Source organism: Pleurodeles waltl, chromosome 8, assembly GCF_031143425.1.
Source record: "Pleurodeles waltl isolate 20211129_DDA chromosome 8, aPleWal1.hap1.20221129, whole genome shotgun sequence".
NCBI lineage: Eukaryota > Metazoa > Chordata > Amphibia > Caudata > Salamandridae > Pleurodeles > Pleurodeles waltl.
In genome coordinates, this window is record NC_090447.1 from 746,128,639 (window position 1) to 746,144,307 (window position 15,669).

At 41.6% G+C, this 15,669-nt stretch overlaps 1 protein-coding gene across 3 annotated transcripts in view; it reads right to left on the bottom strand.

The window, feature by feature from the left end:
- Positions 1-15,669, bottom strand: part of ARHGAP6 (Rho GTPase activating protein 6) — an 866,594-nt gene that overhangs the window by 277,445 nt on the left and 573,480 nt on the right. For all 3 annotated transcript variants that reach the window (XM_069204992.1, XM_069204993.1, XM_069204994.1), the window contains exon 5: positions 2,876-3,071. In XM_069204992.1, the coding sequence (XP_069061093.1) occupies positions 2,876-3,071 (196 nt within the window). The remainder of the gene's footprint in view (positions 1-2,875; positions 3,072-15,669) is intronic.

Here is a 15,669-nt window from a genome sequence, read left to right on the forward strand (position 1 = left end):
TCGGACAGAACCATAAATTGCAATGTTTTTTTTACAATTTAGATATGGGATTTTACCTGTTAACTTAGTAAAAAAATAAGTGGAAACAGTGCACCTCTCATTATGCCCTGTTTGTAAACTTGGTACTAAATCTGTGGAGCATTTTTTGTTTATTTGCCCTGCCTAGTTGAAAACTAGGCAGCAATAGATAATCCCAGTCTGTCTACTGGCTGTCATACGGTTTACAGAGGCTATACACATCTTAGGATCTGAAAATACAGAGGAGATTGTGTTCTCAGCATCAAGGTATCTCTTGTATGCCTGGTGCATTAGAAGTAAAATATTAGTTACAACTCAATGAAAATATGCCACCTTTATGAACATACGTTTTATGCCCGTTCGCCAAAATTACACCTACGCTGTTGGTAAAAAATCTTCAACTCCTGAAAAGAATTCTCTTATGTATTATAAAACTCCTAATATGTATATATTTTGTTCCAATGATCACAACCAAGAATATCTAATACATAGGGGAATTTAGATAAGTGTAATCAATTTTACATTGTAAATGGTTTTGTATTTTTAAATTGCAGTATTTTATATTTTTATACATATATGTTGTATGTATTTATTTCGGTTTGTGGAACTATGTTTAATGTTCAAATACTGATCGAATAAACCTCTACTTCTGACTTGTTAATAAACATCAGTGATTTACATGCAATTAATACTGCTAAATGTTTGTAAGAGTCAAAAGTATGTTATAATGAATGAATTGTTTTTTTTTATACTGATAAGTTGATATGGCTTTGTTAATATTGTGTATAAACTACTCAAATGAAAAGTGACAATATGCCTTCTTCAGGACATCATACAATCTGTATTATTTCACCAAGCATAAGCCCCAGGTTGTGTGGTAAAGTAGCATCAACAACTGCCCTGGGTATTCTGCTTTCGGCAGCCACAGTACAAAAGACTGAAATGGTACACGGAGTATTGATCTGGCTTGACCCTGTACTTATTTGGAGTCTGTCCATAGTTCCACAAAAGAGCACTAGACTTCTAGTTGAATAAGCTCTAATTGTCTCACTCTCTCTGTATCTATTGTATTGTGTACAGGATATTCTCGACCTCCTTGTGAAACTGATCACCGTTTCTCAACCTGCCAAGTACTATGGCCTTTTTAACTAGCTGAAACCAAGCACACTTGACCGGATGGTGCAGAGCAGTATCCATCCACTCCTAAAACCACCTCTTCATGGAATATTTGGATGGTAGCCTGCCCCAAGTCAAAATCTGTTTGGTCTTCTTCTGCTCATCTTGATGGAGAAACTAGCCAATTCCAGTGATCTTCTCCTACTTGTCCCGATTGTACCAATTAAGCATCAGAGTTGCACTGCCAGCACAGACGGTAAGATAAGCTGTATACAGCACTTCTTCCTGTAACAAGCAATTTACTACGATATTGGATCAAAATTACCGAAGCCAGTTTCAGCAATCTCAATGATGGTGATGTCAATGTGAGGCCTGTACAACTGCATTCCGCATTGCTCTTGCGACTATCCATTTCTCAGGCAATACCAATGCTAACATGATGCCTACTGAGCAGTCACCCGGGTGCTACAACCTTTGTGTCTGTGCCTGCTGCCCACATCCCTCTTTGAACTGTGACCGCCGCTTTTGCACCCCTCAGACAACAGTTCAAACTTGAGCAACCACTGCTATCCAGGTCGGGTCAGGCAATGTGGTTACTATGCACAACCACTGTGAATGCATGTATGAGACTAAAAAGAAAACCAATTAAGCCACTGAAATATGATTACAAGAATGATAAAAACTGACAATGCACATAGCTCTGGTGTTTGCATTAACCCTACCCCTGTCTGTGTAAAACTAAGACAAAGAGAACAGTGGAAATGTTAATGGCATAAAACCTCGTAAAATTACAGAGCATATTGTCATACTATAATGTAAAAACACTATCCCACCATCATTTACCAAGAGTAAGCCTCGGTGAACGGCTTTGCTACCACCTGAAAGAAAAAGTCTAAAGAGGCATTACTTGGTAAATCGGTGTGCTAGCAGTAGTTTCCGGTTCCTGTGCTTCCAAGAACAGCTGCATATACTGCATATGTCCGACTCGTGCTCAGGGTCAGATAAAGCGGGTAATCTCCTGTCTTATTCCCTTATGATCTTGGATGAAAATATGTGACAAATCAGACATATAAGGCAGCTGATACTTCAAATAGGGGTCACCAGCTGCAAGGTCTTTCTGATCATAGTGGCACTGCACAGAGTCTATTTTCTTCTTTGCCTTCATTTGCAATTGCTTTTCTGCTGCTCTTGACACACGGAAGAACTGAGGGAACTCCCAGGAACAAATCATTCAGGTGATCTGAATCAAGTCTGTTATTCATTACAAGAAGGTTCTCAAGCATTACACATGATGTAAAGTATCTGATTTATTGAATTGTGATAATCATAGACCACTGTAGTGTCACAATAATGGTTTGAAGTTTGACAGTAACACAATGTAATATTCATTTTAAGATTTAAATATAGGTTTGAAAAAAGGTCTAAGATGGTGCCTGGGTGAGGAAAATGTCAGATACATTAATGCATGAGGAAATCAGAAATGTCTTCCGATAAAAATTGGGAAACTGGAGTACAAATATTACAGATGAATGACACACAGGCAATTCTCTGCAAGTAGCTCAAGGTGCAACCAACCAATCTTTTCAATTGATGATTTGGAATAATGTACTGTAATCCTTTAATACATAGCCAAATAAATAAGACATCTCTAATGCAAGGGTGTGATTTGACATTCAAACCAAAGATTTAATACTGCAGCAAACGTCTCAGTAACCAGGAAATCCTTCACCTTTCCACTTACCATTTTTCTCTAAATGTTGACAGCAGCTATCCACCAGCCTGGGAACCTGTCTATAAATAGGATTCAGACTTAACTTCTTATCTCTTTCTTTTTCCTTCTTGCTCTGAGCCTCTGCTGGTAATGAGAGCTGCAGAGCTTCCAGCAGCCGAGACTGATTGTCATCAAGATCTGTAATGGAGTCAACAGACATTGCACCCTGCCAAAGAGAGAGAAGTGGAAACGATGAACGCGTGGATAGCAAGCAAAGGAAGCAAGTAAGCACCACAAGACAAACTTTTCTTTAAAATATTTTACCATGTGAAGTACATCGTAAGGAAACATTCTGTCCTGTCATTCAAGCTATCTGAATTATGTTAGTCTCTGTGTGTTGTATGGCGCCTTAGAGCTGCAGATTAAAGTGAAATAAATTCTAAAAGATCATTACTTACTATCTTCTCACTGGATTCCCATGAACTATTATCTAGACTTTCCGTGAATATAAAGTCAAAAATGCAAAGTGTAAAACAAAATCACTAAAAAGTCAAGCACCCACCTGTTTTCTTTAAATCACGAACACTAGAGAAATTGGTGGGGAACAGAGCCTACAGTATATATATATATTCTCTTTTTAGTCCCCACCTCTCAGCCTTGAATCTACAAAATGTGTTGGCAGGGCATACCTGTGAAAAAAATCATAATGTTCCCTTTACTGATTGTACATGGATGCTGGGTATCAGAGTTGGAGTCGGACATTTCCTAAAAAGTTGCAGTCATTTTTAATCTTCGAAGAGTATCAGGACTTGGAACATTAAGAGTTCACGGTTTCTAAATTCTTTTCGGATTGTGGCAGTGTGCATGAGGTGCCTCTTACAGTTTTATCAAGAGAGTACTTGTGCTAGGGCAAAACAACACCTTACCCTGCAGACTAAGGGCTTGATTTAGAGTTTGACGGATGGGGTTACTGCATCACAAACGTGGCGGATATCCCGTTCTCCATATTATGATTCCATTATATCCTATGGACACCCTAATACTAAATTAGGCCCTAAGTGTTTTTAGACTCCATTTTTTTTCTTTTGTTTGTTTTAATAAAGGTCGACGTAGGCAACTCAATTTTAATTGGAAACGCATACAAAGCTTTAACTCTTTCAGGTTCTTTTTCTTACAGCCCGAGCCACTCCATGCTCACAGGTAAGCTATCATTCAAAGCAGAGGTCTTTAAACTGTGGGGCATGCCCTCCCTGGAGGGGCCATGCATGTATTCCCAGGGGGACACAAATGGGTCTGCAATTAAATGCAAATAAAGATAGCATGAAAGCATTAAAGGCACATATCTAGGCTGTCTTCATTTGCATGCAGCAGTTGAAGTCTATTAAAGTATTACTGAGTGGCACGGGGCAGGGTGAGAGTGTGGAGATGATGTCAAGGCTAAAAAGAGATAAAAATCCGTCATTTTATTGTTTTTCTTTTCACCTTCGGGTAACTGCATTTAAAAACTAGGCCTGGGGAGGAGTTTGCAGAAGTCTGCAACTCGGAAGTCCGCTAAGTGCCAAAAAAACTCCAGCAAGCTACAAGGAGTTCTGCGAGCGACAGAGTTTGATTAAGTTGCGCTGTTCATGCTGAATTTCACCACCAGGGGTTTCTCCTGTCCTGCAAAATCAGCACAAACAGCATCACGCAGAGTGCCAGAGGGCACTAACTTCTTTCTGCCGCTCGAGCAGATTTTCTACTTGAGCAGCAGCTTCCTCAACATGAGTGGCAGCTTTCTCAACGCGAGCGGGAGTGACCTGCCGTGACTTCCCGCATTCAGAAATCATGCACGCTAACTTAGCAGTTCCTCTCACTCGCCAACTTAATGCTGGCGAGCCGAGCAAGAGACAAAAACTATACTCCGCGTCACTTCGCTGTGTTTTTTTTTTTTAACTCTGCGTGGAAGGCGGAGTGGGGAAAGCTCAGCAAACTCCGCTCGTGGAGCGGAATTCTTTGCCCAACTTTAGCACACAAACACCTCAAATAAAAAATAAATGCAAGTTAAACAAATCAAAGGGAAACATACTCTTATCGTATGAAACCTCAGTTGGCTAATGTGATCACTTCAGATGTCTTCGTGTATGACCAGAGTCACAGATTTAAATCCTGATTGGTGTAGTGAGGAATAGTGACTTGTTTATAGTGCTACGAGTTCCCAGTCTGAGACAGCATTGTTAATATCTTTATTTTAAAATTGTACTACAATGTACACAACAGGTTGCTGCAAAGGACTGTTTAAGATAAAACAAGTGCTTTAAAATTATAAATTTTAATGATAAGTATTCATACAACATCTACTATAAATATTATGTGTGTCCATTAAAACGGTGTGCTCCTTTTATGGACTTACATATTATCTCTCAAAAAGAATAACTATTTGTCACCATGAAGCTGGGCGACTCAATTATTTAAAACCTACACTGGCTCCAAAGCAGTCTTTATATTTGGTGATTAATCACTGCACACATTTAAAAAAAAAATCATGTAGCGGGTACCTTGGTGAGAAGTTATGTTTCTTCTTTAGTTCTCTACTATCTACGTCACAGCACAGGAGCCACCCCCACTCTCTGTGACTGGGCACTGGAGCCCAGTTATGGCAGTCTCACTATGAAAAAGCACAGAGTGCATTTTCCTTGCTAGCATTATGGCCCATTTCATCATTGCTGTGCACTGAGCAGGGCCCAAGCAACAATAAAGGGGGGGGGGGCTAAATGTTTTTCTTTACACAAAGCGGCAGAAAGCCTGCTTTGGGCATTTGGCCTATAAATAATGGTCCAGTTGAGTGGGCAGAGTACACAGCCTGATTCACAGAGATGTAGGTTGTTGGAACTGGCCCTTTCTGCATGCTCATCCCCAAACTTTTTGCCTATTTTTCTGATCCTCTTTTTGTTGGCTTCAGAACTCTGGGGACTTTACCACTGCTAATCAGTGCTAAAGTGCATTTGCTCTCACCCCTAAAACTTGGTATAATTGGTTTACACCTTTTTGGCTTATTTAACGTACTTGAAAGTCCATTGTAAAGTGGTACACCATATACCCGGGACCTGTAAATTAAATGCTACTAGTGGGCCTGCAGCGCAGATTGCGGCACCCACAGAAGTAGCCTTTCAAACTTGTCTCAGGACTGCCGTTGCAGGGCCTGCATGTGCAGTTTACTACCACACAGACTTGGCAAGTCAAACTACCTGCCAAGGCCTAAACGTACTTCTTACTACACCTAAGCCACCCCTAAGGTAGGCCCTAGACAGCACTATGGGCCAGGCGTTGTGTATGGAAAAGGTAAAACATATATTCTTTTGTGCTAAGTGTCCTAGTAGTGACAAACCTCCTATTTTATTTTTCACTGTTGTGAGTGCTGCTTCTCTCCTAGGTTTGCATTGGGAATTCCCTTACATATGACTAAGTGGCAATTTCTGATCTGTAGTAGTGTGGGCATATTTGGTATGTTTGGAATGGGAGTGAGAAATCCTGCTTAGTGGTGTAGGTGGATTTCAAATTACTATTTTAGAAACGCCACTTTTAGAAAGTGGGCATTTCTCTGTGCTTAGAACTCTGGTGCTTTGCAGACGGACTCCAATCCAGGTCTAGTGCAGAGTGATAGCTACACTTTGTGCATACTTCCCAGACAGCTATTCCACAGAGGGTTAGGTGTGACAGGGTTACATCTGCATTCATCTACATACTGATGGTCTTCTTGGGCTGTGAGAGAGGGAGGGTCATTCACACTTTACACTTGAATAGGCAGTGTCCTGCCCTCACACAAAGGGCTTGATTACCCCATACTGATGTCTGGAACCAGACTAGGGGAGAAGTGGAAATTCTTTGAACTGCTCAGATCTGGCTGGAAACCTTCTAGAAGCTGGTCACCTGGAACATAAGTACAAGGGCTCTTGCACTGCTATTTTAGAGCACTTTTAGAACTGGAAGTGAACCTCTGCTAGAAGGACTACTGATCTCCTCAAATGACCCCTCTGGACAGCTCTTCTGTGATGGCCCTGCTACTTCTAGGTGGTATAAAGGACTCCCTGGAATGCGTTTCTGCACAAGGATAGCGCTGTTCCCTGCTCCTTGGTTTGTTTAACGTAGCACGTGAAGGGCACTTTTCTTGTTGGCTCCTTGGCACTTTGTGTTTATCCTTATTTGGATCAGAAGTGAATGAGGAATGCACCGGTGCACAATATTTACTTTTGGCGCGAGTGGAGCACTCTACTGTGCCGCTGTGCCTTTCACCAGTGCATTAAAACATACAACCACCCCACCCCCCCGGGCCGGCATGTCCCAAACACTGAGGGAAGTCTTGGACTTGTGGCCCTGACGGATCACCAACAAGAGCTGTGCCTCAGCCAGCTATGAGAACTTCTTCAGCATGACCTCATCCCACTCCACCCGCCAAAAAGAGGTAGCAGGAGAACCAGCACAGGAATCCTGAGTGCCGATTGAAATTGCCGTCCCTTTATTATGTCTCTCAGGGCATCCACCCCCAATCCACGTGCAACAGGCCCGTGTCATCTGAATCCTGCACCTGGGTGAATCCTCGACCTGGGTTCCCACTTCCCAGGGTCACTCCCTATGAGCAGTCAGTGCAGGTGCTCCAAGAAGCCTTCTGTAGACGTGGGCCCTGTGGGACACTCCTGTAAATTTAGACTGCTCGGGCCGCCAGGTCTGAGCTGACTCTGTCCTGCCAGCCCTGCACAGGCACAAACTGATTGCTTCGGAGCGCGGGTAGTTTCCTGTGTGGCAAGCCGCCGCACCCCAGCTTCTAAGAAGGAATCATGGGGAGCCAGACCCAAGCAGAGCAGCGGGCCCTGAATTCATCATATAGGTACCCAGGCATTCTTTATGTCAGATGATAATTGATATGTTTCCGGATGCAACCCGTAACCAAAGTATCTACTGACCTTATAATACGAGTTTTGCCTTGCATTGTCAGTGGGCTGAGCCTTATTACAATAAATATGTTTTATGCACAATATATGTGATCTAAGTCCTTTTGGTCTACAGACATCTCTACAATATAAGACTTTTTTTTATAACTCAGTGTGGAGTCTCTTTTGTGGTGTATTTATTGTGTCACTGGTGTGAGTGGGTTGCTCAAAACGCTTTACACATTGCCTCTGGGGAGAAGCCTGATTGGTCATTGTCAAACTACCAGGGGGCATGAGTTATCTTTGGTGTGTAACTGACTCACCCTTACTAGAATGGTGGTTCGTGCCTGGCTGAGGTGCCTGCCCTATCCGACCAGAAACCCCATTTCTAACATAGGTCTCATTGGTGCTGCAGCTACATCAGAGGCCAATAGCATACTTCCTGTGCCAATGTTACTTTGAGCATTGGCCCAAGGGAGGGGAAAAAATGAAGCAGGAGCGACAACTCGATCTGAGCATCAGAGAGATGAGAGGTGAGGGGGGGTGATGAGATGGATAGTTTGAGATGGGACCCCATCAGAGGAAATAACAATGCAGTATCTATCACTAGTGAAACAGGTGCAGTGACACTTTTGCTCAATAAAAAGTGTGCATGGGGGCTCATTGCCCTTCCTAGTATAACAGCAGCTGGTTCCAGGGCAGCATGCAGTAACTCATTTTCTTTCAGAAAGAGACTGAACTTGTTTCAAGACTAACGTAATGGTCAGACTTGGTGGGGAAGGAGTGAAAGAAGAGGAGATAGCCTGCTTCTCAGGGCTACAGCCATCATTAGTGCAGCAGGTAGAGTTGCATTGAAGCCACAGCACTGCACTCCAATTGTGGGAAATAATGTATATGGTCAATTCTGTTATTGACTGATACTGTTGCTTATTTATAAGACGCACATTTAGTGTAGATTACGAGCGACAGACTAGCAGCCCTGCAATTCTTTCCCCCTGCCCCCACACCTCTCCCCAAATACTTGCCATATAGTTTTTGAGTGCCCAGCTTCAAAACATTTTGCAGGGCTGGGAATGGGGCTTGAGGGTGGGGTAGGGGGTGGGGGGGGGGGGGGGGGGGTTGGGGGTTGGGGGGTGGACGCTCAGAGCAAAAAAGTTTGAAGACCTCTGGTTTAAAGTTATCTAGACACTCAATGTAGAACTCGGGTAAAATGACAGGGTTTACAGCAAATGGTAGAGATTCTAACTATGTGACCGTGCCTATGTCAGAGCAGTTTTCACCCATTTCATTATTCTACCATTTAATTTCACTTCCACTCCAGTTACTCGCGTGTCCAGAAAATCTAAATTTACCTTCAATAGGGTGAGTGCAAATACATGTCTATTGCTCTATTACTGGTGAAGTGGCTTGTGGCTGAGGTAAGGTGGCTTCAGCAGACTGGCTGACTCAGTGCATAACATAACATATTGTCAGGAACAGCTACATACATACTATCTCTCCTGTGAGGAGACCAAAAGTTATATGGGATCCCCCTATGTCCAATATCTTCTCCAAACAGATGGACATGCCTCCAGTGGACAGTTCAGTTCGAGAGTGAACACGTCCACTCAATCTGCCAGGGCCACATAAAAAAATGGATGTTCACTGCTCCCCCTCACTGATGGGCCCAGATTTGGGTTGGATGTGGGGTTGGATGCTCTTACTGTTTTATCTGCACAGTGGATCTACTGTGTGTCTCCTGTAACCTACTCATGGACACAACTCTTTTGGACATCTACCATTGTTATATGGTTCCTACGATTTAAGAAGTACTGGGTATCACATCAAAATGAACTTCAGGATATAGTGACTTGGTCAGTCTTTACCATCAGGAAATGTTGACAATTCCTAGCTAGCTCCAAGTGCCCCATCTGAACCCATAACCTTAGCAGGGTACCAGATGACTACTCTGATTCCCAAGGACTGTATGGAAACCTAACTACACATGCATTGTTACTTTGCACGCCCAAGGTAAGACACAAGAAAAAAAAAAGGAAAACAATATTTCAAATATTTATTGAAAAACAATTGGATTCTTGTCTAGGAAGTATGAGCTGAAATGAAGCATGGTAACCTGCATTATACGAATGGTAAAAAAGATAAACAATTCAACCATGATTATGTTACTACATTGTGACACTCCTATTTGTTACTACCTATACATTTGAGATCATAGTAGGAGTATCCGTTCCCATACCCAGTGGGATAGACTAAACGCCCCCCCCCCCCCACACCTGGGTAAGAAGTGCCAGGAAGCTGGTCTGATGGAGTGCAGGATGGTGGTCAGAGTCAGCAGGGCTGCATCTTAGTCACAGTGCACCACATTCCAGTATAATCACAGCAGAAGTGCTCCTCTGCCAAATGTAGCATAGAGGCAGCTTACGTAATAAAAGCACTGTTCATATTGCGCTATGTCAGATGTGCAGGGCTGATGAGATGATTTGTCTGGAGCCCGACAATTATAAGGGCATCGCCTTCTGTATTCTTAACTTTGGACGGGGTGTACAGACTACATGACAGCAAAGCTTATGAGGAATAAGCTGCATGTACAGGGTCTTCTCAGTACATTATCGCATAAGTGTAAAAACATTTTAATGTCAACATTAGAAAAAGTTCCCAAGCTAAAATGTGCACTCCAAAATGGAGGCTGAGCACAGGCCCTGATGTGCTTCACCACACTGCTCACTTGGCTCAGCAACTGTAGTACTCATGCATTTATGGCAATTAAAGCATGAAAGTTTGGCTTTAGTGATTATAGCAAACAGCTTTTTCTCTTTCAATACAAATCTCTCCTGCTTCAGTTCTGTGTATTTTTTCAGTCCACGTCCCAGGACATCTAGTAGATGTGTCTTGTTATCGTTATCCACATATTGTTTGGTTGCAAAGTTGTGTAGTCGCACAGACTCAGTCATTTCAAAAGGGGTTTCCTTGCTGCTGCATGAAATGAAGGCTTTCAACTTGTTTATTAAAATGTTCCCCTCTATTTCCCACAAGTTCATGGTGAGCAACAGTTTCACAATGGTCCATTAATTTTGAATTTATCATCTCTCTGAAAACATTGCAAATCGAAAGGACTCAATGGTAAACTAGCTGCCACTGAGCAACATATTCCCTTTCACATGTCTGACCAACAATGCCCATCAAACGTTCCTGTGATCTCTGGATCATCTGATCCAGTTTCATATCTGGAGCCACAGCATTGCACCTTTCCTCGCTGTCTTTCACCACAAAATGTCTTTGGATGATTTTTCTGTGGATGTATGGTTTTTCCACTTCTAACTTCTTCACTCTTTCCAAATACCAGGACCCATATCATAGGATATTTATGCAATCAAATTAGCAAAACACAGTAATCAGTGACTCCAGTCTTCACATGCAGCACCCAATCACCTTCCCGATCAGTATGTACCAAGTTTTTCACTAGAGCTATCATGTGTAAAACATTTCCCCAGTACTTGCAAAGTTCAGATTTTTCTTCACATTCTTTGACAAACTCTACAAATTTGTTTTTCAGGGTTTCTTATTTTGAACTGAATGTATTGAACATTCTCTGGCTTGGCATTATGTGTTTTGAATTAAGTGCACCCTGTGCCTTGTTGACTTCCGAGATAAGATATGCAAAACTCAAATTGTTATTTTTGTTCTAGAAAGCATTCCAACTCAAAAACATTGAGTTTCTATAGCCTCCGATATGATGAGCATACCTTGTAACAAATGAACATAATGAATTCCGCTCAATACTGACTGGACAGTTTTGCTTCCAAAGATTTCAGCCTCAATAGGTGCACTGTCTATGCCGAATGCACTGTGACAACTTCCTGCAAACTGCAATACAACTCTTATCATGTGAAAAACGTCCATCATTGGATAAAGATAATCATATCCTACTGGATTGCTCATAACAATGTCAGCTACAATACAGAAAACACCTTAATCGCAGAAAAGCAAGGAAGGCTGGTCTTCAAGCTGAGCATGCACATTTTGGAAAACTTTTAGGGCTTTGTACACTGTTGCGTAGTTTGTGACTGTAGATGGTATTACTGGTTAAAAAGCAACCTTCAGTTGGATTGTGTTCTAGGAGATCAGAGCATGAATTCCCACCCATGGAGGAACTGGCTTTTCTTCATTCTTCAGTCCCCACGCAATAAGCAATATGATTAATTCAATTTAATCAGCTTTGCAGACCGCAGCATCAGGTAGAAGAAGATCCATGTTCTCAGCCACTTTGAAAATTTCCGGTAGACTGGGACATGTTGATGGCTTGTAGAGATTTTGCACACGTCGGCAAGGCATTTGGGTTATACGTTTGCAGCTTTGTTTATGTCTACGGCTGACAGCTTGTAGCCCAGCAGCTACTTAATTGGTACAGTCTTGAAAAAGCACCATTGCAGTATCATGTGTGCTGGATGTTCCAGGCAAAGAAGAAAATCATCAAGAGTAGTAATTGTAAATCCTTTCCTGGTAAAGTGACTTGGAAGTGGTGTGCTGTCGGATTCACAAGATTTTACAGCATTTTACAGCATAAGCTGCTAACAAGTTCCTGCTCTGTACTAAGTCCTTGTAACTTGTTGATACACCATTCCTATTCATTGAAGTGATTAGCTCTCTACTTTTAAACTTGTCATAGATTATCTGGGCAGTCGTCATGTGTAGCAGAGTTTTCTTTTTGCCATGATGTAATTAATAAAACATGATTTGGAAAAGACAGTACATTTGCACAGCATAAGCCCGTCGGTTCATGGGATTGTCTTCCACTTCGCTTTTATCTTCAAAGCCATCATCAATGTTGCCGGCTTATGTTCTGAACTCAAGAACTTTAATTTGTAACAGTTTTGCTTTGCTGATATTAAACAATGATGTAAAAAATGTGAAGACAACATCAGGCATTCTTGTTGACTCAATGATTTGCGGTGCTCTGGGGTATCATAAAACTTTCATTAAATCCAAAATCTAAATATTTCAGAACGTTTCTTAAAATGGTTCCTGCTGATTTTACTATATATCCCGTTATCTCATTTTGGCAGCAAGTACTTTAGGAGTCAAATCAACTGAGAACACCATAAGAGGCTCATTCTTTTTGTTAGACGGACAAAAATGAATTCTGACATTGTGCATTCTCACCAGAAAAATCTTAATTTACTATTATGGATCAATGCATTTTCATTAATATTGACCATTATCTCACTGAGTGTTCTTCTTTACCAGCACTCACGAGTGGCTTTAAAACTTCACTCACTTTTTCAAAGAGTGCAAACTTAACTGAAGGCTGTCGGTTACATTGCTGCTGGGAGCTCATTGTACGAATTTTCAAATGTATGCACTCATGCAGTTCGGGTGGGCATACAAATCTGCTGCAAATACATTCACATTGCTACTCAGCAACTTCATCACTGAAGAAACTAGCTGGTTTCACTGGTTTATGCTGCTTTTTGACAATTTGTTTCCAGGCTTTTTCCATTGTATACAACTTGTAGCATTTGTTGTTAGTGATAAAATATTAGATCCTCTTCACCAATAAGTTTCAATCTTTTGTGAACTGCGTTTTGCCGTATTTCTGCAGCATCTCGAACTCTCTCCTACCCAACTGCAGTTGATGTTAGCTTTTCCTTCTGATTAGTTTGGCATATGGCACATTTTTCTTGGTTGGAAGGAGTCCTCAGATTTTGTAGTTCGCAAACACTCCGTCAGGAGGTAAAGATCCTCTGCTACCACCTGCTTCGCACAAGTTTACGAAATATAATCAACTGAAAACTTGAAACAAAAACAATGTTGAAATAAATTACAAACATTATAGATAAAACACATCATTATAGAGCCGCCATTTAAAAAATGGCAGCAGGGTTACACTGAGGAGTTATTTTCTGTCTCTAAGATTGCTTGTCCCCCAAAACCTATGTTCTGACACCAAATGAAGTATACAGGTCTTATGGTTTCAGAAATATTTTATCATCACTGCAACACATCCGCAATTTTTAAAAATAGTCACAAAAAAAACAGCCTTGATTAGCAATGTCTACCCAAGCTAAATTTCATGTCTAATGATACAAAAAATACAAATCAAATATGAAAATATCTGGACAATTATTATTATTATTTTTTTACAGAGGTATATAAAGTGCCAGAACTATTAAAATAAAGGCGAGAGGTACTGTGCCATGAGAAACTCGTCTGAGGTAGAACTTGAAGTATTCAGGACACCTGCCATTTCCACCATTAACTTTCTACACCGGACACCAGCTAATTATACACATTACATAAAATGCACTTTGGGAGTTAAACCAACGGGTGAAGTTTTGGAGGCTTTAGGTGGGACAAGGTCCAGTCAGAAAAACATAAGAGCACCAGAACAGGTAGCAGCTCAGGCTGACATGATGACTTATATGGACTTGAAGTAATACAAAAAGAAACAAAATTAAGGGCAATTAAGAACATGCTGACATTATTCAAATAAGTCCCATAACATAGTGTCCGTTTCTGATATGGGAGCTAGACGAAGTCATGAAACTCCTCTGACACCAAAACTGTCCAAAATCGTGGACTACACCGAACCTGTACCGGCAGTATAGATAGTGACTCTTCAATTGTCAGAGACACAACTGGCTGTAGTAAGAGCAGTCAATTTGACCACCTGTGCAAAAGTCACATTACACAAATAGGCAGTTTCCACTACACCCTGTACAGTGCAAAAAGAGTAAACTGCTTTCAAAATCCCGTGTTTGTCTCTTAAACAAGTGCCATCCACGAAAAAACATATAATCATGGTCTTCAAGAGTGCTATCTCAAATATTGGGCATTGGCTGGGTACACTATTCAGTCACACTGAGGCCGTCATGGTCTACACCATTGTCATCTTCAACAACAGGTAATGGCAGCAGGGTTGAGACAGGAGAACCTCTGCAGAGTGATGTTCTCGGCAGGAAGGATAATCTGCTCATACTTTGTAAATCGGCTACTGGTCATGTGTTGAGCTTGAGTACAGGTCAGTAGGATCTTGACAGTCAGGGACATGTCTGTGAGAGGGTACCCCATAACAATCCTCTCACATTGCTGAATGCTGACACCAACTACAGTCACAACCTTTATGGTCAAGAGTGGCAGAAAAGTTAGCAACTGGGCATTTGAAGGTTCCATGGGTTTGGAACAGTATTGATAAGGAGCATCCTTCTCACTCGGAAAAATACAAAACAAATGGCTTCTCATAGTCTGACATTCCTTGAGCTGGGGAGTTGCAGAGACTTTCTTTTAGCTCGAAGAAGGCTTTTTCACAATTGCCTCATGACAGCAGTTCTGACACATCTTTGCATGTAAGGCTTTGTAAAGGGTTGCCTGCTAGGGTGAAGTTGATAATCCACTGATGATAGTAGCCTACCATTCCCATGAACATCCTGACCTCTGCGTTTTGGGAATGATCATTTGCAATATGGCAGATATTCTCTCAAGACACCTTCCTTGCTCCTTTCTCAATATGATGTTCGACATAAAAGACATAAAAGTCTTCTTTTTGACAATACAGCAGTTTAGTTGGTGACCCCTCATGGCCACGTTCTGCTACGGTGTCTTGCCTGCACCCCTCTTGCACTGTCGACACCACCAGGGTCCACAATATATTGGATTAAAAGTGAGTTTTGTGGCAACTTTAGGGTCTCCAGATTCTTGTTCAAGATCTGGTTGTTAATTGAAGGGCTCTCTGTATTCCCTTCTTGAACCAGACAGAATTTTATTTTGGAACCAGAAGGTGAAGAGTAATTGGCTCTCTTTGAGCAATGAAATGGAAAGGAACGCTTGGCACAGGTCAAGGACAGAGAACCACTCCGTGTCACAGGGAATCTGCAACAGTATTAAAGGCAGATTTGGTAAAACAGGACTACAGGGGGTAAGAAT